At 45.6% G+C, this 26,387-nt stretch overlaps 2 protein-coding genes across 5 annotated transcripts in view; one reads left to right on the top strand and one right to left on the bottom strand.

Moving 5' to 3' along the window:
* Positions 1 to 5,754, top strand: part of SLC22A3 (solute carrier family 22 member 3) — an 84,693-nt gene extending 78,939 nt beyond the window's left edge. Inside the window, exons 10-11 of the mRNA XM_072966130.1 lie at positions 725 to 824; positions 4,187 to 5,754. Coding sequence (XP_072822231.1) covers positions 725 to 824; positions 4,187 to 4,247 — 161 coding nt within the window. The 3' untranslated portion in view covers positions 4,248 to 5,754. The remainder of the gene's footprint in view (positions 1 to 724; positions 825 to 4,186) is intronic.
* Positions 5,755 to 6,353: 599 nt separating this feature from the next.
* The window catches only part of PLG (plasminogen), a 41,771-nt gene continuing 21,737 nt past the window's right edge, over positions 6,354 to 26,387 (bottom strand). For 2 of the 4 annotated variants that reach the window (XM_031679902.2, XM_072966346.1), the window contains 9 exons: positions 24,054 to 24,235; positions 22,307 to 22,455; positions 20,827 to 20,920; positions 16,906 to 17,026; positions 14,927 to 15,001; positions 14,217 to 14,357; positions 12,543 to 12,649; positions 7,244 to 7,389; positions 6,354 to 6,766 (listed from right to left, as the gene is read on the bottom strand). In XM_031679902.2, coding sequence (XP_031535762.2) covers positions 6,605 to 6,766; positions 7,244 to 7,389; positions 12,543 to 12,649; positions 14,217 to 14,357; positions 14,927 to 15,001; positions 16,906 to 17,026; positions 20,827 to 20,920; positions 22,307 to 22,455; positions 24,054 to 24,235 — 1,177 coding nt within the window. In that variant the 3' untranslated portion in view covers positions 6,354 to 6,604. The remainder of the gene's footprint in view (positions 6,767 to 7,243; positions 7,390 to 12,542; positions 12,650 to 14,216; positions 14,358 to 14,926; positions 15,002 to 16,905; positions 17,027 to 20,826; positions 20,921 to 22,306; positions 22,456 to 24,053; positions 24,236 to 26,387) is intronic. The other 2 variants (XM_072966345.1, XM_072966347.1) reach the window with 2 other exon arrangements.

Here is a 26,387-nt window from a genome sequence, read left to right on the forward strand (position 1 = left end):
TTAAGCCCTAGAAACAGGCAAACACTGTCAATCAGGACTTTATTTTCAGGAAAGCCTGTTGTTACACCTTTCCCGGCACACCACTAGGATATGAAGATGCGTAGAAAATAGGAGAGGATGGCGTTTCAAGAGTTTCAGTTCTAAGGAACAGAAGGAGGGAGGATGGTGCCCAGAGAAAAGAAGAGGTTGATGGACGGCTCTTTAAAGAGGAGAGACTTGAATACGTTTTGGTGCTTCCACAAGTGGGTTAACGGTACTGGAGAGAGGGGCTGTGTCCCTCCAGTGAGGACCCCTAAAGGACTCCAAAAGATGCCCTTGGGCAGATGTCAGGACAAGTCTTGCAGTGGAGCTCGAGGTGGGGGGGGGGGTGTGCTGAGGCTCTAGGAAGCTGAGGGGCTCCCCTCTAGCAGCTTCTCTTTCCCCCGTGAGTAGGAGATGAGGGCTTCTCTGAGTGTTTGGCACTTAATAGGCCCTCAATAAACAGCTGTCAAATGAGTGAGTGAACAGATGTACAAGTGCACAGGGGCAATGGGACCATCCAGGGTTGGAGGGGCATAGACAACACTTGAGACCACGATGAAGGAACACTGGAAGGCTGTTAGAGTGACCAGAGAGCTGCTGCAGGTGAGGCTGGTTCAGGGTAGTGAGGCTTCCAGAGGGAGGGAGGGATGAGAGGGGCCGGCTGTGTGTCCTAGTACCGCAACGCCTTTCCCCTGTCCCGTAGGTATCCTGGCATCTGTCTGCGGTGGTCTCGTGATGCTTTTGCCTGAAACCAAGGGTATTGCCCTGCCAGAGACAGTGGACGACGTAGAAAAACTTGCCAGGTATGGTCCGAAATTCAGCGCCTCCTGAAGAAAGGCAGCATTTCAAACCACTGGGAAAGGATGGTGTTGAGAAAACTGAATATCCATGGGGAAAAAATAATATGGAATCCCTCTCACATCCTAAGCAAAAGAATTCAAAGTAGATGAAAAAGGTTAACATAAAAAAACCTAAAAGAATATATTTGATTTTTTATATGTGATTATGAAGAGGGAAACATTTCCAAATAAGGTGTTAAAACTCACAGGGAGTCTAAAGGAAAGGGATTGATGATTTGACAAAGTAGAAATAATTTATTTATTAAAAAATTTTTAATTGAAGTGCAGTCATTTATAATGTGTCGATTTCCAGTGCACAGCACAGTGTCCCAGCCACACAAAGTAGAAATCATTTAAATGGGCATTGGTAGGCAACTGACTGTGAAAATTATCATATATCCATAGATTACTATACAGAGATTAAAATAATTGAAATATATCTATATGGAGTGGCATGGTAAGATTTTCAAGACTGATTACAGAGTGAAAAGTTGCTGAACAAAGTGTTATAGTATTTATTAAAAAATAAAGCCCAGAGCAATCCCTCAGACAGCTGGATGGGAAGCTACATGACAGCCATGACGGTAGATGGACAGACAGATGAGACGTTATGGGTAGACAGCCAGAAGGAAGATGGAGGAAGGAGAGAGCGAAAGAGACTGAGTTGAGGGAAGGGTGTCTAAGTGGTGTGCAGGTAAAGTTAATATCCAACCAACACAGAAACATGAAATATATTTTTTTATAGAAACAAAAATTCACATTACACAAACTCTTTCTAACTCTCTCTTTTTGAAGTCTTTCATAATAAAAAGATAGGAAGAGAGAATTTGGAAATGAGAATGCATAGGAAAAGATCTAAAGTGGTAAAATAAACCTCTGGGAATAGAAATGGCTTGGGGAGAGAATGCAGATGAGACATCAATTTTATACTCTACAGACTTTTGAACTGTTTGATTTTTTTTTTAATTGCAACCTGTGGTCTTGTATTATTTGTGAATTAAAAACAATAATTTAACAGCTATTTTAAAAATAAGAAATCAATCTTCTTCTAAACAACGACTTGGAAATTAAGGGCAGGGATCTCTAAATTTTTTTAAATATATCAAAAATATCTATGAAAAGACTGAAATGTTAGTAACCTCAGGGCAGATTTATTCTTCAGTTGGTAAATTGGGAAGAGAGTGAAAAGAGACTTTTTTTTTCCATTCTTATATATATGAGCGATTGGTTCACTCACATATGTCATTTCATTTAATAGTCAAAGTGATTTTGTCCAGGTTCTTATCCTCACTTATTTATATACTAGGAGATCAATGCTCAGAAAGACTTCACAACTTTTACACGCTAGGGCCGAGATTAGCATTATCCGGTGTGCAGGTGTGACTCTGTCGTTCGGGGCAGTTTTATTACCTTGTGCTGTATCTACTTGATTATCAGTATTTTGATAGTGAGCCTCTCCCTGGTAGGATTAGAAATTTCTCTCTTCATAGCTCCTCTTAATGAGGTATCATCCCTCTCCCCAGAGATGGGCAAGCATTGCTAAGTATCTCATGAGCATTTTACCAGATATTTAAAATCGATACAGTGATTTCACTGTCCTGTGTCTTGATGCTATTTTGAAAAGTAAGACTGATGAATCATCTCAGAACTTCCCTGAGAAAGCCTTATCGATATCCTCAAAACCAAAGCACGAGCTCACATCCCAGTGGCTGACCTCTAACAGGACTGGCCCGTCAGAGGACAGGTGGCTGTGCGTCCCATGAAGTAACCCAAACAGATTCCTACGCCTGTTTGTAAGTAAACATAGGCTCTTCCTCAACCAAAACTGCCTACTTTGGACTCTAAAACAATGCTTCAGGAAGTCTGAGGCGAGGTGGAGATTCTCTGTGAGACGCTGCCATTTTGTAAACCAGAAAGAGGCAATTTATAAACAGTATTAAAACCATGTGAAGTCGTCATGAGTGTTAACACCTGGCAGGGTGTCGCTCCATCCAGGAAGGATAAACATCCTGCTGGCTGTCCTGTCACAGACAGTAACTTGGCTTGTATCAGGGTGGGGGGTCCCTGATTGGGTAAGAGGTGCCCAGTCCTGTCAGCGCAACGGCAGCAACGCTAGCGGGCCAGCAGAACGAAGGGAGGCGGCGTATTCAAGGTGAAACGAAGCAGGGAAAGTGGCGAGAAAGGGAAAAGGACTGTCTCCAAGTCTGACGGCCAGGTAACTTCTCATGGGCCAACGTGTCCTGACGGACCTGTTCGGGGCTGGGATACCCAGCAGAGCATCCCGGCCAGGCCTTTAGGGTCAAAGTAAGACGGAGCTCAGTGCTGACCACTGGTGACCGTGACTGTGTCGTTGGAGCTTCAGGACGTCCAGCTGTCAGTGGTGCCGAGCCCCTGCCCTGCACGGTCGCTGCCCGAGCCTGTGGCTGTGCCCTGGGCCAACACTCCAGTGGGGGGCTGGGTTCTTCTTTTTGACTCCGCTCCATTCTCTGCTGCGTGGGCTTCTGCTTAAATAGCAAGAGTGACGTACTCCGTCTTACTCCCCACGCCAGGCAGGGGTCAGGTGTTCAAAGTCATCAGGGAAAAGCAGAGGAAGAGATCTGAGAATGATCTGAGACCAGGGCTCTTCTACAAATTCAGTCGTATTAAAATGAGAGTTAAACACCTGGAGGTGATGGCTTTTGGAAGCACGAGGGCCATGTGAACGGTGTGCAGGGAAAATTAATATCCAACCAATATACAAACCGGGAGAATTATGTCAACAAAAATTCAAGTTACTCAATCTTTTCTAATTTTTTTCTGTTTGTAACTTTTCACAATAAAAAATGGGTAGATTAATTAATTATGCCTAGCCCCTACTCCTGAGAAAGCATCTGATAAAAGTCCGATTTACCGTTCTGCACGTCAAGCACATTAATTGCATCCTCTAGTTACTTACTCTGGAGAAGAAACGATTTAGCCCTAAGTTACTGAAACCCATTCATATTATCCCTTCTAAAATGGCACTTAACCATTATATCATTTCTGCTTTTTTTTGTTCACATCAGCAGGTCATTTCTAAATCATCTGTTACTGAGTAGAAATTTATAAAGAACTTATATATTCCATAACGCTTATAAACCACTGCCTCGGATCTGAGAGCAGGTGAAACATGAGGTTGAAGACAGTGATCTTTGTTCCCTTTGAGCTGGGATTTTATGAGCTCTTATGCATGAGTGTATTCGATCAAAACCAGCAATAATATTCCATAGTTGCAGCAAAAAGCCTTCCTTCTAACTGGCTGTATAATCTTTCATAAGGACTTTCTTTTTTCTCCTTTGTTTTATTAGTCCACATTCCTATAAATGTGGCAGGAAAAGGAAAAGCCAAGCTTCTAACTCTCGCCTTTGAGGCCCCGGCCAAAGACACGGGGACAGAGCTCTGCAGGGGGGCCCCCCGAGGAACCGACGTGCCTCGCAGAGGCACACGTGTGTCCGTTTCAGCTGTGCGGCTCCCAGTGTTCTTCAGACTTCACAGACTTTCAGCCTATCCGGAGTATTTTTATATAATGTTGGATGAATTAGGGTTTATCATGCTGTCGAAGTTCCTGGGAACATGTTATATGTGGCTGGTTTAGCAAAGAGCCTGTTGTGTGCACAGCTCCTCTGGAAGCTTTTCCTCACATTGGGGCAGGGTCTCTGACCCACTAGGTTGGAGACAGACAAGAGAAGCCCCACCCAGTTCTCACGACAGCTCCATCAAGAATGCAGGCTGCGCAAATCAAGGATCTGGGGAAAGTATACAGATCAAGAAACGAAGGCTCTCAACTGAGTGTGCTGGAGATTCCAGGCAGGATGAAGGATGAAGGATGAAGATTTGGGAATCTTGTCAATGAAGAGACTAAGCCCAAGGACCTCGGGCCACATGGCTCTGAGCCTTTGCTGCTTCTTCTCCCCTTGAGTTCCACGAACCCCTGCAGCAGCTGGGGTTGCAGGCACGTCCAGGACTTGCTTCATAAATAAGAATAAATCTGCTGTACAATTTGGGGATGTGGCTCTGATGTAGAAAATCAGGTTTGGTCCTGAAATGATTCAGGGTAATTTTGGTCCTCCTTTAGTGGTACCCAGAGCCACGTACTCAGTTTTTTACTGATGAAAGCCAGGGGTCATGATTTCATGGGTCTTCAGATTTTAATCATAAAGGGATATTGATCTTACATTTGCAGGTTCATTTCTATAATGGTGCCCATGGTCAAGAGTGAAAAAGATGGACAGATCTCATTCAATCTTGACACTTTTAACTTGTCTTGGGAAGAAGCTTACATTTTAGTTTAAAAGAAACAGCAATCATATCCATGCTTAAAAGAATTAGCAGAAGCTTTATAAGTGACTTTATAGATACTAATAAGGCATTTGATCTTTTTTGTTATTGAGACTTTTGAAATGTGGAGTTTAAATGCAAATATGCTCTCTTTATGATATTCTGCTTTGTATGTTATATTTGTTATATTTTCAGACTCAGTATGTCTCTTATGCAGAACTGTTTAATGGATTCTTGTGTGTGGACAGGCAAAATGGGCGCCAAAGGGAAGTCTTGCCAATGAGGAAGAAAATTTCTATGTGAGCACGTGATGATATGTACGATGTGTGTGCTCTTTGTAAAGTAAGTTTTCAATCCTTAAAGCTCACCAGAATTGAATATGAATGTTTTATTTCTCAATGAAATAAACACAGTTCTTTGAGGAGGCACTGCTGCATTCCCCTTTCATTCACACACACTCGCATTTTTGCTTTCTTGGCACTGCTCTTTGCTGTGAGATGACTGTGGTTCCTTGACATGATCACCTTTGAATTGTATTTTGAGTTGACATTTTGGTTCTGGTAACAATAAAAAAATTTTAATTGTCAAGAAAAATCAATTTTCACTCTTTCTCTTCTTTTTGGACACGTGTCACTCACTGATAAACACTGTCCCACGTAACAGTGTGCTGCATACCCAGACAGCCAACTACTGATGGAAATTAAGAGGTCCACCTTCAACACATATTCGTTGTTCCTTTGCAGGCTCTTGGCGCTGTTCCTAGACTCGTATGTGACCCTGAAAGACATTCAAGACCCTTTGCTGGTCTTGTGTCACTCTTCCATTGCCTGGTTTACTTCTCAATATACAACTCTCCGCCCAGTGTCCCCTGTGCTGGGCTCAAGTCAAGTTGTCAGTTACAGATTTCATGCCCAAGAATAGAATTTGTTCTCACGATTCCCCACACACATTGCAGCTTTGAAAACATCCATCTCAGTGCCAGAAATGAAGACACTAAAGATGTGTGTCAAGGCGTCTTTCGCTGACAAGGTAAATATATGGGTGACTTACTAGGACCTCTCTATGACCCTACAGCATCTTCATCTTTTATGCAACTCTTCCTTATAAGAAAGGACAAAATCAATAAGTCTGTTAGAGTTATACCATTTAAAATTGGTAGGATGAACAAAGAACGTGAAAACAATGAAAATCAAAAAATTAAAAGAAGTACAGAGTTTATTTTCAGCAAATGTCATAGCTGTATTGCCTTATTATTACGGAATCCAGCAGTCCCTGGACAGGAAAAAGTTATCCACAACTATACAAAACAACGTTGAGGTTTGGCAGAAGATGGTAGTTAAGTACAGTGTCTTAGTTTGATTACTGTCAATTATTTCTGAGCATGCTAAATTCCCGACCCATGTTCCAGCTTCTAGAGGTGTGGATTCTTCACTCTGTCTCCCATTCAATTAATTATTTCTCATTATTTCTTCAATCCAAGGAACAAAGTTTGAAACACGAACATACACACCAGGCTTATTGGGGCGTGCACAGCCAAGACCCCAAGAAGTGACTCCTTGTAAAATGTATTTGTCCTTCTCGAAGCAAACCAGAGGCCCTCCACTGTCACCCTGTTGCAGAGGGAGGGGAAAAGCCGAGTGAGGATTAAGCGTCCATCCTTTTATCATGGGGTGTCATCCTTCTATAACCCAAATGTCAGTTTCCCTGGTGTTTGAACATTCCATTCCCATCAGAAAGGAACTTATTAACATATCGTTTGAACATCTGCTGTGCTTCAGCACTTAGCACAGTCTATGCAACAAAACCATTTAGTGCTTCCTGGGGGGGGGACCCCTTGTGAAAACTGTACTCACCCCTTCCTGCCTTGGGGTTTCTCGTAGGCACAGTGACCCCAAGAGCACTCGTAAAGGAAGTGCAGCTGCCAACCTCTCCTCCCCACTGGAAAGGCCACCACTGGGGTCGCACCGCCAGCGCCCTGTCAGAGACCTGTGGGCCGTGGCTGGGATGGGACCTAACTACTCCCTCACCACCAGTCTGGAACCCAGGCCAACAGGAGATGAACTTCGGTCGCTTTAGTCTCTTCTTACCTGGCAACTGTCGGTGCCTCCAGCCAGGTGCCCTGCACAGAGCTCACTGGATGTGACTCTCCCGCCCAGATACTCATAGCGATTACACACTTTGTTCTCAATCACAGGGACCTGGGCTTCCTTGAGCAGGCCAGGCCTGGAAGTGCCTGTGTTTAATAAAAAGATTAAAGAAATGGTTACTGGATGAAAAACACGTCCCCAAGGAAACCTCTAGAACAACAGGGCAGCAATGACAGATCTCTTGTTTGTCTGTGAGGTTGGATGGAGAGCTCTTTCTTTCTTTTTCATCCTTGAAAGTGTAAACATTATATAAGATCTCCTGTTCCCATGACCTAGACTTAATTAATCTGGGCTTCTTTGGGGAGAGTTTGAGGTTCGTTTTTTAAAACTATAAAGAAATTTTTAAAAATTTATTTTATTTTACTTTGGAGAGGAGGTCAGTATGTCTATTTATTTATTTATTATTAGTTTTTTTTTTTTAATCGGGGGACTGGGAATTGAAGCTAGGACCTTATGCATGCTAGCATGTGCTCTACCATTTGAGCTATACCCCATCCCCCTCCGAAGAAATGTATTTTTAATCCAGAAAGAGAGATTAATTTTACTGCTACCATTTGATATATTATTGTCTTTCAGGATTTTTATAGGATTTTTTTTACTACTTATATCATATCATAGATTTTTTTCACACAATGTTATAGCTTAAGGGCTTCTCTAATACTGCAATCTTTATAATCAGTATTTTAGTGGGGACTGACTGCTTGCTGAGTTTGGGATTCCTTTTGGGGTAAGGAAAGCATTCTGTAAAGAGCGGTGATCATTGCACAATGTTGTGATTGTATGAAATACCCCTGAACTATATACTCTTCAAACTAGTTAAAAGAGTAATTTTATGTTATATATATTTTACCACAGTATAAAAAAAAGAAGAACTATCATTTACTGAGAATTAACATTTTCAGGCACAAGCTCATTATGTGGTGTATCTTATTTAATCCTTACAACTGTCCTGTGACATAAGCACTTTTGTCATTCCTCTTGTTCAATTAAGGAGACTGAGGCTCAGGAAGGGTGTGTAGCTGGCCCAAGATCACCCAGCAAGTAAGTGGCAGAGCTGGGATTTGAACCCAGATCTGCAACGTCATTGCCCAAATTCTTCACCACCATGCTCACTGGCTTCTAGAGTTGCTCTCAATGTATCACACCTTTATTCATACAGTTTATTCCTATCCCTTATTTTCTCAAGTCTAAGTTCCCAGGAATTATATAGACATATTTATGGCTCCCAATAACATTGGCAAATATATTCTAAACGTCTGTGACAGCGCAAAATGTCACAAGAAAAAAACTCGCCACAACACACCATTCTAAGTGTGTGGTTTCTAATATTTTTTAAATATTTACTAATGTAATAGGTGGTATTGTCCTAATTCATTTTCTAGTTTACATTTCTTTTCCAATTAGGGTCAGTAAACATTCTCCCACATTTTTGCTTTACTCACTGTGTTTCCTTTTTCGTGGGGGGAAAAACCCTGCTTTTTTATTTTGGTAAATTGAAATAGAATCCTTACAAAATTTCAAGAAGAAATGATGTTCCCCAGATGGACACCCCCAGGCATATCTCAGTGTTTTCACAAGGAATCCAGTTTTCCAATTTTGTAAGCCCAGCTTTCATGAGTTTTGCAAAATCTTTGCTTTGCCAGTCTGGCACAGCCAAGAAATAAAGAATTATTTCTTCGCCAAAGACTTTGAGTACACTTGGGAAATTGTCTTGAGCTCAGAAGACTTACACTTGATCTGGAGCGGACAGGAGCACCTAAGAGGACCACCATGGGGAAGGAGGGGCTTGTCCCTGTCCTGGCCGGGCAGAGCCACCGCGGAGGAAGTTCCTGACCACAGAAGAACTGGGTGGTGGGTGCATTACTTAAATTGAGTAGATATGTGGAGGGAGCAGCGTTCTCAAAAATGTTTGCTAAAATTAATTTATTCAAGTGTCCTGTACTTAATCTGCTTTCTGAGCCAGGCAGATATTCTGATGCTGGGGACAAATCCACTGCTGACGAAGGGAAGTGGTTGTCGTCTGTGCAGAGGTGCTGCCACCCTGTGGCCACAGAACAGATGGCACTTTTTTTGAGGGTCTGAGGCTGAGGGGGACCTAGGGACCCGATGGGGCCCGGGGAGAAAGAAGCAGGTCCCTGAAAGCGCCCCACGATTGCTGATGAGCGGCTGGCCTGAATGACCCCCTTGGCATCAACAACTTGCGTTTGCACATGGAAGTCAGGGAAAGTCTTGAGACTGAAGGGGAGAACCTGACCTCACACGGAGAGGCTGAGAACTCTTATTTGATGTCATTATTGACATATAGAAAATTGGTAAACAGATCTGGCTCATGTTTGGTGATTCTTAGTCCAATGAATACACTGAGAATCATTCTCTCAGTTAGACATTCAAAGGAGGCCTGGAAAGACAGGGGAGCCCAGTGCAGGATGGTGGTTAGAAAAGTGTGGTGGTGGGTGGTGGGTGGTGGGTGGTGGGTGAGACAGGAAAGCAGTGAATGGGCCTTGGAGTCTGGCAGGCCTGGGTTCCACTGGGGCTCAGCTACACACAGGCCATGTGATGTTTATTGATGATAGTGATAGTGGTGATGATGGGGAGGGTTGGGGGTTAATCATGATGGTGATGGTGATGATGATGGTTGTGAAAATGATAATGGTGATGATGGTGAAGATGATGGTGATGATGGTGGTGGTGATGATGGTGATGGTGATGATGGCAATGGTGATGATGGCAATGGTGATGATGGTGATGGTGAAGATGATGCTGAGAGGGTGGTGGTGATGGTGGTGATGTGATGATGGTGGTGATGATGGTGATGGTGAAGATGATGCTGAGAGGGTGGTGGTGATGGTGGTGATGTGATGATGGTGGTGATGATGGTGATGGTGAAGATGATGCTGAGAGGGTGGTGGTGATGGTGATGATGGTGTTGGTGATGGTGATGATGGTGATGGTGAAGATGATGCTGAGATGGTGGTGGTGATGGTGATGATGGTAATCGTGGTGATGATGGTGATGATGAAGATGATGCTGAGATGGTGGTAGTGATGTTAATGATGGTAATGGTGCTTGTGGTTGTATAAGAAGCACAGGAGCTGCTAAAATACCATCTCCAAAGCACTGAGCACTTCATATACATTGTCTATATCCTCACAGTGAACTTATAGGGTGGTACAGATGAGAAAACTAATTTCCCAGTGTCCATGGTAGAGCCAGGACTCATACCCAAATCTGTATAATTTTAAGTTCGTGCTTTAATCAGTTAGATACTGTAGAGAACATCTGTTGGTTTTCTGGCTCTCGAGTAGCCTTTCACCTACATCCCAACATCCTGTGGAGGGATCCAACCTTGTGGGGGTGTGTGGTTCTCTCGGGCGCAGGTGACACAGGTTTGAGCAGTCACGGATTGGTTCGGGGGCGGGGAGTGACCCATCAGACCTATCAGAGCTGGGCGGACTTTGCCAGCTCCTGGGGAGCAGCCGCCTTTATTCCTCTTTGTAGAGCAGTGGTACCTGAGCCGCCAAGGATGTGCCTTTTGTGCCCATGAATGGCGCCTTCTGCGGGGTAGGAGAGGACGTGGACCTGGGGACGTCGTAAGTGCCAGCAGAATTTGCAGCTTACCAAGGATTTTCCCTTTATGTATTGGATTTTCTTTCATCTTTTTTTTTAAACATGTTTGAGATCTTTGAGGGGGGAGAAATTAGGTTTTTTACTTATTTATTTGTTAATGGAGATACTGGGGATTGTGGATCTCGTGCATGCTAAGCACGTGCTCTACCACCAAGCTCCACCCTCCTCCCGCATTGGATTTTCTGCCACTTGCAGAGCCGTGCAGGAAAGAGTGTAGCCCATCGTTAACAAGGCTTAGCTGCACGCGGTGCCTACTGCACACATTGGCATCGTTTCCCTCACACAGCCTTGCAGCCCGCTTTCCAGCTGAGGAAACAGGTTCGGAGAGAGTTTGTGACTTTTCTCTGGATCTGCAGTTCCTCAGTGGGAGTCGGGGCTCTGATTCAGGCCCATCTGCCCCTCGACCGGCGGCGGGGCCCGCGGTCCCTGCTGCTACTGCTCTGCACCTTCTCTGAGCCTCAGATTCCTCATTTGCAAAACTGGGGGAAAAAATATCCAACTCACAAGGGTTTGTGGCATTTAAATTTTTTTAAATGCAAAACTCTGGAGCAGCCCGGCACATCCCCAGGGACGCGTCCTTTGCCAAGTTCCCCCTTCCTTTCCCTCAAGGCTCACAGACTCCAAGTGCAGAAAGGGGGACCGTGGGAAACCCAGGAGGTGAGGTTTCAAAAATAGTAGGTGAAGTGCAGAAAGAAGGAAGACAGTTTTGAAATGAACAAGACTAATAGTTTTTAACCTTTTCTTTAAGCCACAAAACCTTTCTTAAAATGAAAGCTTATGCAAAAGACTAATGCGAGAACACAATTTGAAAACTCTGATTTCACCAGCGAGGGCTTAGATGCCAAGTGGCACAAAAAGGTGAGGTGACTCATCCGGTCTGCCCCGCTAGTGGAGAGCCGGAACTATTTTCCAGGGCTCCTGACCCCCACTCCGGTGCCCTCCCTGACACTTCCAAGAAAGTGAGGCAGAGATCTGGGACATTCTTTCAATGTTCCTAGGACTGAGTCTGAAGGATACAGTTATCATGATGCTGACAATATAATGCGGGCCATACTGCAAAGAGAAGACTGGATTCTCACAATGTAGCGCAGGTGCTGATATGGGACCCTGCATGAATGTTTCCTCCCTCACCCTCACCCCATCGACCAGGGCCAAATCCCATCCTAGAACCAGGACCTTTTCTTCTTTCCCCCAGCTGTCTGTCTGCCCACCGCCAAAGCGTGTCCACACAGACACCAGACAAGTGGTACTTGGGGAGACCACTTTAACTACAACTTTTGTTGCTGTTTTGCACCATGTTTGGGAACTCTGCTTGGTTAACTGCACATAAAAAATAATCTAACCCCGTTAATTTGTAGCTTGTGTCAAAACCTGGCTTACCTACGGCCACAATATTAACATTGAATTTATGGGCTAAGAGTCTCAGAGAAACAGTGCCCCTCCCCAATCTGTGCCCCTTGGTCATTGATTGTGGAGACACAGGCAGGTGCCCAGACATAGTCAGGAGGGGATGTACCTCATTCACTGATAGAACTTTGTACAAATGCTCATTTTCTCATATAGACTGCGGGTCAAAACCAATTCACTATGTGAGTCACAGAACTTCTCTTACCTTGGGTTTCTCCCCAGCCAGTGATGTAACACACCGTCTGGTCAGCAACCACGTAATTTGGGGAAGGCAGACAAGCTGGGATTACCTTGTCAGTGATAATGGCAGGGCTGAAAGGAAAACATCAAAAGGTACATTTGAGATGCTCAGCATCACTAATTATCAGAGAAATGCGAATCAAAACTGCAGTGAGATATCACCTCACACTGGTCAGAATGGCCATTTTCAAAAAGTCCACAAATAATAAATGCTGGAGAGGGTGTGGAGAAAAGGGAACCTTCCTACACCATCGGTGGGAATATAGTTTGGTTCAGCCACTATGGAAAACAGTATGGAGGTTCCTTAAAAAACTAAAACTGGAACTACCATAAGATCCAGCAACCTCATTCCTGGGCATATATCCAGAGAAAACTCTAATTTGAAAAGACACATGCACCCCAATGTTCATAGCAGCACTATTTACAATAGCCAAGACATGGAAACAACCTAAACGTCCATCAACAGATAGCTGAATAAAGAAATTGTGATGTATTTATACAATGGAATACTACTCAGCCATAAAAAAGAATGAAATAATGCCATTTGCAGCAACATGGATGGACCTAGAGATTATCATATTAAGTGAAGTAAGTCAGAAAAAGAAAGACAAATACCATATGATATCACTTATATATGAAATCGAAAAAAAAAGATACAAATGAAATTCTTTACAAAACAGAAAGAGACTCACAGACATAGAAAAAGTTACAGTTTCCAAAACGGAAAGAGAAAAAGGGATAAATTAGAAGTTTAGGATTAGCAGATACAAACTATTACATATAAAACAGATAAACAACAAGGTCCTAATATATAGCTCAGGGAACTACATTCAATATCTTGTAATAATCTATAATGAAAAAGCCCTTTCTTTCCTTTCTAGAATATCCAAATACCCGAGGGAGTCACTTCTCAGTTTACGGACCCAGAAAACTTGGGAAGTGTTTCCAACCAAACCCAGCAGAGCCCTACTTGGACTCCTGACGGCCGGCCTTGTGCTGCTGGCCTGGCCAGCTCATCACTGTCGGCTGCATCCCTGTCATCTGGAACCCATCAGGCACATCTGATGTCCTCCATGTGCCTTGTTGACTGTCCCGAGTGTGCCTGTTCTCAAAGCAGCCGTCTGTTTAATAGTGGTCTCCATCCAGACCTATTTCCATGTACCATTAACTTTAAGTGCCATAAATAAATGTATCATTTCATCAGGCCGAATAATAAAATGCCATTTCATCAGGAAACATAAAATGAAAGATAAGACGAAGATGAATTTGCTCTTGTGAGTGTGTGTGTCTACACTGCCTTTTTTCAAGTGCTTTGAAATACATAATCTCATTTGATTCCCCCAAATACATTGTTGTGCTGAAAAGAGAACATCAACCTAGAATAACTGAATGAGTCTCTGCTATGGGTGTGCGTTAACTGACTGGGGAACACGCAGTGAGAGAGTTGTCGGGGGAACCCTTGCACCTCACTCTTTCTCAACTCACTCTTCTTCCACATGAGGAAACTGAGTCCTGGGGCCTCTGTTACGACCACAACCAGTAGGAGGCAGACGGGGCTGAGCCAGATTTTCTCACTGGAAGGTCAATATTCTTCCCAAAGCCCCACCTCTTAGGGTGGAGACCACCGATGAGCCAGTACCTGCTCAGCTTCAGCAAGGCGATGTCCGCCCCCTGGGGCCCTCGGAACAGCTTGGACACTTCCAGTTCCTGAACGTCCGCTTCAAGGTTGAATTCTTGGTGTGCGCCCAGGATGACCTTGTATGATGTCGGCCTTAAGGACCTAGAGGAGATGATGACATTCGGAGCAGAACACGGGCCAGCCCTTTGTCAGGTGTGCTCTCTGGGCCATAAATGGGTGTCTTCTCCCCGCTCGACTACTGACAATCAGAGACCTCTCAGTGGCAAAACACCAAGTTCACAGTTTACCTGAACCTGGCTGTCAGGAATGTTCTCGGGGCTGCTTTTGGCCTGAGCACAGGGGAGGATGATACCAACACTGAGGTCAGCACAAGGACAGACACCCACCCTGGGCAGCCTGGGGAGGCCAGTGCCCGTGAGGGTGAATGGCTCTGTCCTGCCAGCTGCCCAGGTCTGCAACCCCCAGAACTGGGTCTGTCTTCTTCATTCTCTCTAGAAACACCCCCTTGGCTGTAATCCAATGGCCCTGGCAATTCTGCCTCAGCTCCTTCACATCCACTCCTTGGTCCCTAGTGTCACTGCCATGGAAGGAAGGAAGGAAAGGGAAGAGGAAGGGAAGGGAGGGGAGAAGAAAGAAAAAAGGGAGGGAGGGAGGAGGCAGAAAATCTTCAAGGCAAGTAAGTCTTGGGGTCTGGTCTCCCCTAAACATACCTCTCCAAGCAGTGGGTAGCCGTCAACACCCACTCTGGGGATATTAAAGTCCCTCCACAGAAGTGCTTTAGAATTCTAGAAGGAAAAAGGGCCAGGATTTTAGTTCAAATCTGATTACTTAGTCCACAGAAAGCCAGAAAGAAGAGTTCACTCTGTTTGGTAACATCGGTTGTTCCCAAGGACGAGGCTACCAGCTTATCACCAGGATGGCAGGGGCCTGAACTTGTGCTCCCAGATTCTCCACTAAGACAGGCTGGGACCTGGCACCTGGGACCCCAGGCTGCAGTGCTGGCACCTGGACAAAGTTTCCTTGAGCAACAGAATACAAAGAAACTATAAGGGACTAAAAATAACTCCATATATGTGCAGTTGGGGCAAGTTATGAACAAGATACAAAAACACTAAAAACCCAACTGCCGTTTCTGAGGTGTCGGGAGCAAAAGCAGGGCACTGTGCATGACCTGTGCATACAGCACCCCCGAGGGGACGGGCAGACTATCTAAGCCGGCCCTCCGGCCCCGCCCTGGGCCTGCCCCGCCCCTCATCCCATTTAAGGGGCCAGCTAGGGAAGCTGTTGCTTGCTTTCACTCCCTGTGCTGCAGCACGAGTCCCAGGAAAGCCTTGCCTGAAGTTCTCATCTGGCCTCGTATCAATGTCTATTGACTAAGGAATCCAAGAACCCCGGGCAGAGCACCAGGGGGGTCACCCACATGGCTCCGCAAGGCGGCTGCGGCTCAGGAGAGGCCTCGCCACAGAAGGGCCAGTCCACGCGGCTCCAACAGGAGGCCCATATCCCTAGCTTCGACCCTTAGCCCTGGACTCCAGCTCCATGAGGTCCCTTCCATTTCTCTTTGTGGTGAGTCATTCTTCATGGGGCCAAATGTGATTGACAGGCATCTGCTAGTTTACCTGAGAAAGTTCGTTTTGGGGGATACTCCCTAAACCATTTACCTTATAGGACAGCTTAGTCACGTGGTAGCTCAGAAAGCTTGTGTGAGCCACTTGGAAGCCCATCTTAATGAAAGGGACACTAACAGTGGAGTGAAGGGTAGCTGGCCAGGCAATTATCAATCAGGAAAGAGACCACAGGGCAGCTTGGAAAGAGGGGATTTGAAATGCATGAAAGGTAAAGGCTATATAGCAATGAGTTACTAAATAATAAGGCAAGGCAAACAAAAGCCAGCTCAATCACAGAATGAAATATACTGGAACCAAGTCTACCAGAGGCATCTCACCAGCGCAGGGCGGAAGACCACTGAGCGCGGAGATAGAGTGAGCGCATGCGCACTGGTGCGGAACCGCGAGGGGACGCACCACCAAGAAGCAGATGAGCCCGCTTCCCTCCGTGTGTGCTTTGGATGGGATACCCGGGAAAACCGAACTTCTTAAAGGCGAGTGCCACGGAAACGGTTATCCGAATCGTCTGGGTACCAGAGCATTGGAACTGATCATTCCTAAATGATGGCGCTCGTGAGCTGTCCTACACTGAAAGAGACGTGTTTGCGAACACGTGGGCACCCTTTGGTGAAATTCAGTAATTCACAAAACTGAAAAAGAAAGAAAAATGACTCTGTATCTATGAAATTTTACAGATAAATTTACCTTTACTGCCCTCCATACACGTGTCTCATTTCTAAAATATCCCTTTCTCTTCATTTTACAAAGCAACAGTAAAGAGCTACATAAACCCCTGGGGCCGCTTCCATAATTTTCCTGCAATATTGGAACTTAGTGTAAATGGCTACATTTACAAATTTTGATGATAGTTGCCCAAATCAAGGAAAAGGTTCTAATTCTGGCTATTTTCAAACTGAAGAATATAGAAAAACATTTGTTTAATGTTATAGTTTTCCTTCCTCCTTAGCAGAACTTAGAGGCAGGTGCTGATACCCGAACTGTGAATATTTAGTGTGAGTGTAGAAAAGTTTTGCAGGGCTTCCACAGAAGGATGGATAAATTGTTTCTGGAAACGGTGTTACCTTGTTCGAAGGCTGACTTGCCAGGGCCAGGAATGTGGGTTGGACACACACCCGCCTACGATCCTTCCAGAACATTTCTTCGGCTCCACCTTGGGCTTTCCACAGTCAAATGAAGAGGACACTGTGGCACAAAGTGGGGAAAAAGTTGCATTTGAAGACGTGAAAGAGAACAACTCATGATAAATTCATGGCTCGTGGCCAAAGCACTGAATTTTTGACATCTCAAAGCCCAGACGAAATAGTAGAATCATAAGCATCTTTTGGAATATTTTTTCTAAGTTTCAAAAGTGGTAGTCAACAACACAGAATCCTCTGCTTTCAAGAAAATAGGAGTATTTTTTTACCTGTTTCCTTGGGGAAGTGATTAAATGAATTGGTAAGTTAGGCATTAGAATGAAAGCTTTTCAGAGAGGAGCTTGACCAACACAATTGTTATTCTAACTTGATGTAATATATCTAGAAGGGGGGAGGTATAGCTTAGCGGGGGAATCCCTGCCTAGCATGCACAAGGTCCTGGGTTCAATACCCAGTACTGTACCTCCATTAAAATAAATAAATAAATCTAATTACTCCCCCCCAAAAATCAATAAAAATGCTTTAAAAAGAAAGTAATAAAATATATCTAGAGACTGTATGATTGTCACGGTCGTCATCTGAACCCTGTAAAGTTTGCTCAGCACCATGCTTGTCAGCCCCATTGAAAGGCACTAAGAGTATTCTTTTTAAGTGTGAATCTCTGTGTGTGTGTGTGTGTGTGTGTATGTGGGTAGCAAGGATAACAGTACTCAGCTGAAATAATGCCTTCTCTCAGCCGGCTTCACAACAGCTCTTCCGGGGAGCCTTCTGAGACTAACCCGATGCCAGGGAGATGACGTCCGCTCACCTGCCTTTACTCTCTATTCACCTCCTACCTGCTTGCCCTCTCCACCTGGCCTGCAGGGTTCTGGAGGTTAGGGCTAGTGCCCCACCTTTGGTACCACTCACTAACGTCTAGAAAAAATCAGGGGCGACACAGGGTGTTCACAGAGTGCTTCTCCATTGTCTGGAGCTCTTGAAGGTCTTCAAAAGTAGAAGCATCAGTCATTGTTAATAACAGTATTACAAGGGGAAACTTTTTGGTCTTAATCAACCAGAGATTCTATTCTCTAGTGAATCTGGAACCTGAATTTTCCTAATACCTTTCCATTTGTCTTAGCCTACTCTTAGACTTTATGTATAGAAGTTTTTTTTTTTAAGAAACATACAATATAATGAAATCCTATCACTAACTCTGACCTTAATTTCTGTTACTGTACCTTACATGGAGTAGACGTAACATAAATATACTAAGAGAAGAACAACTACAGAGATTACAGGACCCTGGTCTTATTATTCAAAACAAAACTGAAGTTCTATTTCTTTTAAATTACTTATTATTTGTACTGATTGTGTTGGTGGAATTGAAATGAGGTATCCAATCAATTAACAAAAATGTAGAATTTTAAATAAATGAATATAAATAAATAAATAAAATGATGTTTAAAGTGGGCCTCTTTCAATTTTTAAAGTTAGTATTAAAGGGAAAAACCACACCATCCCTTGGTAAAACTGAGCAACAGAACCCTGGCCTAAAGAGGATGTGCTTCTGATTTCAGTTTGTTTTCTTGTATTTCTACTTGTGTGCAGTTTGCATGGTGCCATTTATTTTAATAACACAGGGTGTTTATACAAATTTTTCAGGTGAGTTGCTTATATAAGTTTACGTGTGAACTAAAAAGTTAATCAATGGTACTTTTTCATTTTAAAGATGAATTTTCCTTGTGAATTATGCATGATGTAAAGTTCAGAAAATTACTATTAGGAAATTTCTCACTTAAATAAAGGAAATCCAAAATCTCCCGGGGAGTGAGCAATAATTAAAGAGAGAGAGAGAATGAAAACTACCTTAATAGACAAAGTCAGACCTCGAAGAGATTCCACATTCTGAAAAATCTGAATAAAATTAGAAAAAACATGCAAGTACACACACAGTAATTCCCTTAACCTTTTAAGTCCTGACCTGATGTGATGAAGAACTGTGATTTGAGATTTCATTCAATTTACTCATTCAGCAAATATGTATTCAAATATATAGAGAGCCTGTCTCTATTTAGACATTGCTCTAAACACTAGAATGAAGGAAACAGCTGAGGTCTGTAATCTTTACATCCTAATGGGTGGGGATGTGAGAAGATGTGGCACTGGAGGATTCCGCTGAGGCCCCAGAGATGCGGTGGGGGGGGGGGGAGGTGTAAGACAAACCCCTGCGTGCAGACTTCAAGGCAAGCGGCCTCTTCTACAGTCTAGCATCCTCACCCAAGTCAAGGATGTGAAAGAATCAGGTTCTTATTGATGGAAGAAAGAAGAAAGAATGGAAAGAAGGATTTTTTTCCCAGTGGACCATGAGGTCACCCACTTCATCCCAATGTGGGCGTGTGATCACTTGGTCTGATCTTGAAAACCATTTCCTGGGGAAGGTGGGGCCCCAGGCCTGACTCACACTTGGGAAGCCCACAGAGCCCAGCAGCAGGTGAGGGCTGCACCCGGGACCTTCCTGTACTTCCCTTCCACGGGAATCAAAGGTGGGTGAATCCCAGGCACAGCCGTGGGGCAAGAATATCAGGCTTTGTGACAACTTAAAGGCAATCTGGTCAAGCGGGCAGCCTATCCAGGGTGGACTGTCCAGGTGGGAAGGGGCAGAGCTGAAGAGCAGGAGTGATGAGCAGCGGGGAGGCCCTAACCCCACCCAGGGAGGGCCACCAAGGGAGCTCCTGCAGAACAGAGAAAACGCCCACTGGAGAACGAGTCAGCTGTAAACTCACCTGAAGGCCAGAGAATACAGCAACGACAACCAGGCAGCATCTTTCCTGTCACCTGGCTTCTCCCTCCACCCCCTGCTTTACTCAAGAGTGTGGCCCCAGGCTCACAACCCCTTCCCCAAACTGTCTCCCCAGCCACCTCCAGACGTGGACTTAAGTGGCTCTGCAGAGTCAGCCTCTCCCCTCCAGCTCTGTGCCTCCACGGGTCAGACCCCAGCGCACACCCTCAAACTGTGCAAAGGAGAAGTCCAGGCTGATTACGGGGAGCCAGGGCCGACGCCGTCTGCAAGATGGGTCAGCAGGAAGCGAAACAGGGACCCAGTCACAGTGCTTTGCTTTGTTGTACAGACCTACCCATGGATTTGTCATCCCCAACTTTTTAGAACTAATGTCCACTCCTCTTTCCCTGAGCCAAACTTCTCGTTCCCTAGAAAAGTCTCAGACAAATGAGGAGAGAGCCCAGATAAGCTCCCTCTGAGTTGTCTGGCTAATGAATTGTCATCGTAGGACAAAGGGAAGTTGGGGCTTAAGAAAGAGCTTCATTTCTTTTCATTAAATTCTCAGGAGAACAACGTGCACATTTACAACGCACATTACATGTTTAGCTTTTTCCTGCTATTTGTATTTGCTTTCTTACTTCTCAGCTCCTGAAAGAGAAAGCCATCCTGTCTGGGTGACTCTAAGTTTGGTCTTCGCGCACCCCATGCCAGGCATCGGAGAGCTCAGTGGAACCGCGGGAGACTGATTAGATTATCTCTGATCTTGCTCTTTTGGAGGTTGTCCTATTTAATTTAAGGTGACGGAGGGAGGAGGAGAGCCTAACCAACAGAGCTGAGAGTAGGAGAGAGTCAAGAGGCGCATGAAAAGGGGCTCAGGGGGAGAGAGCGCCCTCTCCTGCCCAGACGCACTCAGCCCAGACTCTTGTCGTGCAGACCCATATTAAGGAGGTGATGTTGCATTTATTTAGAAGTCATTTCTTTCCAAAAAAAAAAAAAAGAAGGAGGAGGAGGAGGAGAAGGGGAAGAGGAAAAAGAAGAAGAGGAAGAAAGGGAAGAAAGAAAGAGAAGAAAAGAAAGTGACTTACCACACTGAGGGACATCACAGTAGTCAAAAAGTTTTACTGGATTTGTCGTGTAGCACCAGGGACCATTGACATCACCATCAGGATTACGGCAGTACTGAAAAAAGAGGCAGGTATAGTATAGGGGGTGGCACACACGGGGGCAGTAGAGGGAGAGGCTGTATCCTGAGGCACAGACATTTATTTCATTGCTGTCCCTAGAAGATGAAAGGTAGCGCCCCTTCAGCAGGGGTGGGGGACAGGGTTATTTTCCAGGATGCTTATGCAGCCTCTGACTCAGTGTATGCCATCAGTCACGTCTGCTCGTTCAAAAGGAGCCCCAACCAGGAGGCTACTCTGCTGGAGAAAGAGTGAAGACGCTGAAGGGTCTTGAGGTAGAGACTGCGCAAAGGCAGGCTGTGTCAGTGGAGACCTTAGGGACGCAGCAACAGAGGGCTGTGGGCATGCTTGACTCACCTCACCCCGGTTCGCTGCCGTCTTCTACTCAACGGCGCCTTTTGCTGTTGCTTCGGAATTGCTTATTCTGCTGGACTGCGCACCCTCCATGGTCAACCATGGAAAGACCATGTCTCCTTTTTCCTTCCCTAAACATCCCCACTCCCAAAGGAAACTGTCCCAGAGAGAGTGTGAGACTAGGGGAAACCCTACTGTATGGAGCCCTAATGGCCCTTCCAATGTTTTACTAGAAAAATCCAACTAAAATGTCGTGAAGGTCATCTTTGATCATCAGAACCTGGAGGACAAACACTGGGAACTATAAACAGCACCTAATAATAAAAGCCAGCAGGAAATGTTGCAGACGGAACTGAGAAGAAATGGAGGTCAGATGGTCGGTTCTCAAAACTCCTGAGTGTCTTCCCCCAGCCCCACACCAAAGCTTAGTCAGGCTGAAAAAGAGAAAGACAACTACCATACGATATCACTTATATGTGGAATCAAAAAGACAGACACAAGGGGCAAGATATAACTCAAGTGGTAGATCTCATGCTGAGCATGCACAAGGTCCTGGGTTCAATCGCCAGTCCCTCCTCTAAAAATAAATAAATAAACCTAATTACTTCCCCTCCCTAAAAAAAAAAAAAACTAAAAAAAAATGAACTTATTTACAAAACAGAAACAGACTGACATACATAGAAAACAAACTGTGGTTACTAAGGGGAAAGAGTGAGTGGAGGGATAAATTAGAAGTTTGGGATTTGCAGATACAAACTACTGTATATAAAATAGATAAGCAACGAGGTCCTACTGTATAGCACATGAACTCTATTCAATATCTTATAATAACCTATAATGGAAAAGAATATGAAAAGGCATATATAAGTATAACTGAGTCAGGATGCCATACATCACAAATTAACACACACTGTAAACTGACTATTCAACAGAAAGCTCAGCAGGCTGACGTCCTGCAACACAGGATCAATTCGGTTTGCAAAGACTGGTCAACAAAAGACGAAACTGAGCCCAAACCAAAGCGGCTTACATTTTTTTCCAGGCCTGCCCGTGGGTTTGTCTCTGGAGTGAAGATGCGGTGTCTGTGGGGCTCCTGGGCAGCCCACTCCTGGCAGGGGACGCCGGCCACCGTGGTTGCCTTCTTGCCCCGGTATCCCTTCCCATTCCCGATCATGCAATCTGTGGGGAGGAGAAAACGGCAGTCACGGGGCACCGCCCAGACCCGGGACCACAAGGAATAAGCGCAGTGCTAGGTCTCTCTGGTGGCAGACTGTCACTCCCTCGGAGCACTGGCACGCGGAAGACTTCAGAGGGCGCTGCCTATTTTAACAAGTTAGCAGAAACACTGCTCAGAAATAATCGCACACCGAGATGTCAGAAGGGGAACTTTGGCTAGGACACTAACGTCATCGATTCTGTAACGAGCTGAGCGGTCAGACAGACGCAGCTGGAAACTGTTCGATGACTCCTGAACACCTCAGTCTCAACAAGGATGGAGAAAAAGAGAGCAGATTGAAAAAGATTTTAGAAGAAATACTATTTTGGCCAGAGCTGTGCTGTGGGTTTTGGGATGAGGAGTATAATAAAGAGATGACTAGAGACCCCTTACCCAAGCTTGTCTATCATCTCAGGCGTTGGGGATGGGGGCTTCAGTGGGACCCCTAAAAGAACTTGATGAGGGGCCCAGTGCACAGTGCTCTGATGGCCACTCGGAAAACCCACAGAGCAAAAGCTGGGCCAGCTGATTTCTCAGCCAAGAAGCTAGGTTGTTCTGGCAGCCTGTACTGCCGGTGTTTGCCAGGACCAGGCTGTGTGAGTTCCCCATGCACCAAATGTGGGGCATCACGCATGGGAGGACCATGCGAGGCCACGTCAGGTCTTCTCTAAGAGGGGCATCCAGCTGGAGCACAAAGCCCCAGTCTCACCAAGAACGAGGGAGGGGAGATGAGCTCGCCCTGTCCAGCAGGTGTCCAGTGTCCAGTAGGGGACAGTAGACAAGATTCTCCCACATCGCCGGGCAGGCAAGCCCAGGTCCAGAAGGAGAGGGGTCTCAACTTGAAACCAAGGTCTCATCGTAATCATTTCTGTTTAGAGGATTTTGGATTATCGGACCAGCCGTGGGACCAATGAGTCTCATGTCGGGGCAGTGGGGAGCCAGCCCCTCTGTTTCCTCACCCTGGGCGTGGGCAGAGCACGTCCTGCCACCTGACAGCCACGGGACCAGGGGCTAAGCACTTAGAGAGACACACGGGCGAAGGGCCAGGGAAGCAGAGAGGCGTGTGATTATTTTCCCTCCCACCACAGATGGCAAGCACGTTCTCATGCTCAGACCGCAAACCCTCAGAGCTACATGGCTGCTTCTCCAAGTGTTTGCTGAAGATCATCACCTGACAGACCTACGAGCACGCTGAGCTCAGTACATTCAAAACCAAGTCAAATCATTTCTATTCCTCCACGGAGAAGTCAGACTTGCTTTTCTAGAATGTCCCATCTCGGCCAAAGCCACCACCAGCAACCTGTAATCCACCCAGGCTCAAAAATGTTATCTTCCCCTCACAACTGATTAGTTTTCAAGTCCTAGAGGGACCGCCCACCCACGTGACACCAGCGAGAGCAGCTCCGGCTTCCCCAGGTGATGTGCTGAGGCCTCCTTCCACAGCGCAGACGCAGCAGCACTCGCGCTCCCTCGGGCAGGGAAGCCCCTGCCTCCGCAGGATTTCCCATCTCTTTTCCCCCCAGTGCCCGAGGATATAGATGTCTGGTCTTCGACTTCTTACCTGCCTCAGAAGGAGCCTCTGCGTTTGGAACTTGGCCAACAGCCGGAGAGTGTGTGACAAGCACTTCCGTGCTGGAGCATTTCCTCAGGTTACAGTACTCCCATCTGACGCTCGGATCAGTGGTGTAACACCAAGGGCTTTTGTCAGCATCTGGATTCCGGCAGTAGTTCATGGTCAAGCCCCTGTAAATTCCACAGCAACACAGGTCACGACAGGTGGGAGAATCTTCAGGGGTCCCCCAACACCCTCTGAATTTTGTTACAACGAAGTGTTAACAAGTGACTGAAATATTTCCAATTGTTATTATAACGTCACAAACACAGAGGGGCCTCAACTTCTAAACAGCTGGGGTAAGTCGTACAAAATTGGTTATAACTTTTACTTCTAAAACTCAAAAGTAATATATACTGCATGTAAAAACAGATAGTATATAAATGTATGAGAGAATCAGACCGTCCTCCTTTCCATGGGAGTGTTAAAGACATTCCCCAGGGATAACCGATATGGATTCTGAAGCATGTATTTTAGACTTGTTTTCTATGCACATACAACTATACCTGTATCTCTGACTTTCTCTGTGGGAATACGTGGGGCCGTGTACGCTGGAACTGAAACGTGTTTTCCCAGGGAAGATACTTACAAGGAGATGACAGTCCCGGGCCAGCCCCCTTAGTCTGTTACCTCATGTGATAGCTAAAATGCTGTATATTTACAATGGAAGAAATCATGACAGTAAGACTGTAAGTATCATATGTAGATCAAGTGGGTTTGGGTTCAGGATTTGAAAGGCTCGTGGAAGCTGTCCTGGAAAACCAGCTCCCAGGTAGGGTGGGGTTCCTAGGGGATATACTCTGGGGGAGACGGGGAGAAGCAGCACACCCTTTAGCTGCAGCTGAGGACGGAGGGAAGGGGGAGAAAGGAGACAGCCGCACAGACGAAGGGCCCTGAAGGAGCGGAGCCAGGAGACTGGGTAAAGACACAGCAGACAAGGAGTCTGGGGCTCACGGAGCGACTTGGATCCCTGAGGCCTTCCCAGAACTTTGCCCCAACCTCTCAGAACGCTCATCCTTGGAATCCTTCTTACAGTTTAGACCCAGGACCCATGGCTGTCTGAGATCACTTGAAACAACGTATTATGGGACCCTAGCATTGTACCTGTGGGCCTGCAGACAAGGGCCAGCCTCGGGCGTGGGCCCAGCACCTGGGGAAACTGCTCAGCAGGTCTCTGAGCAGTTGGATGTGTTAAAAGCTTCATCATATGGAACAGGCTCCTGCTCTTTTTTTCTTTTTTCAAACGTTTTGATGAGTTCTGATAAACACACATGCTATATAATCCATGGCCCTATTGTGATGGGGAGCATGTCCATCGTGCCCCACAAAGCTCCCTGGGCTCACTGGTCAACTTCTGCTGCACTGACCTTCATGTCCCACTGGTTCTTGAAGGCATCATCAGGTTAGAAGCACAACAGCCAATACTGAAGGAGAACCCTGCACATGTTTCTGGAGCCCCTTCTCTGCACAGGTCCTTTCTCATTAGCACCTAGTCTGCCCAACCCCAGCCGCCTCAGGAAGCCCCAGCCCCCGTCTCCGTCTCCCCAGTTCAGCCAGGCCGCTGTGGCCTGCTTTGGTTCCGTCTCCTTGCACTGCAGTCCAGGAAATGTCTCCAAAAAGAAAAACAGGGTCATTGTAAGTTCGATCGAATTTATTTTTCCTTCTGGAAAGTCTAAGTCCTGTGCTGTCTATTGTCTATCAAGTGAAAATAGGGGGTTTTTTTTCATACATCTTACGGCCATTTATGGCAGAAAAGCTGGTCTGGTCAGACCTCGTCTTTGTGCATCTGTCTGTCTATTTTGCCCATCAGTATCTGCATACTTTCTGATCTCATCTTCCTCCCTGCTTTTGCTCCTAATGTTCTGGTAACTCACATTGGAACACCAGTGTCAGGACCCAGTGTGTCTACACAGACGAACACAAGCCTCACTTCGGGAGCTGGAGGGTGAAATGGTAAAACCCCACAGCTGAAAGACTGCACTGATCTCTAGCAGACGCTGCGGAACGATACTATTTCTAAGCCTTTAGCCATTTGTTCCGAGCTTTCTGCTAGCACGACCTCAGCACTTCCATATACCCTGCTTCCGCAAGGCTACCCGGGAACGATGGAAGCCTCTAGCTTCCCAACTTTCAGAAACTTTGCTCAAAAGTAAGGTGTGGAGACATTTTGTCTCACGTTCTGGAGCCAAGGGAAATTTGGTCCTAAGAAGTAAGTTTCAAGCATGGCCCTTTCAACAGACATTTAAGTTGGCTGTTGCTCCTCCAATGGTTAAAAGTCAAAGA

The sequence above is a fragment of the Vicugna pacos genome, chromosome 8 (assembly GCF_048564905.1).
Source record: "Vicugna pacos chromosome 8, VicPac4, whole genome shotgun sequence".
Taxonomy (NCBI): Eukaryota; Metazoa; Chordata; class Mammalia; order Artiodactyla; family Camelidae; genus Vicugna; species Vicugna pacos.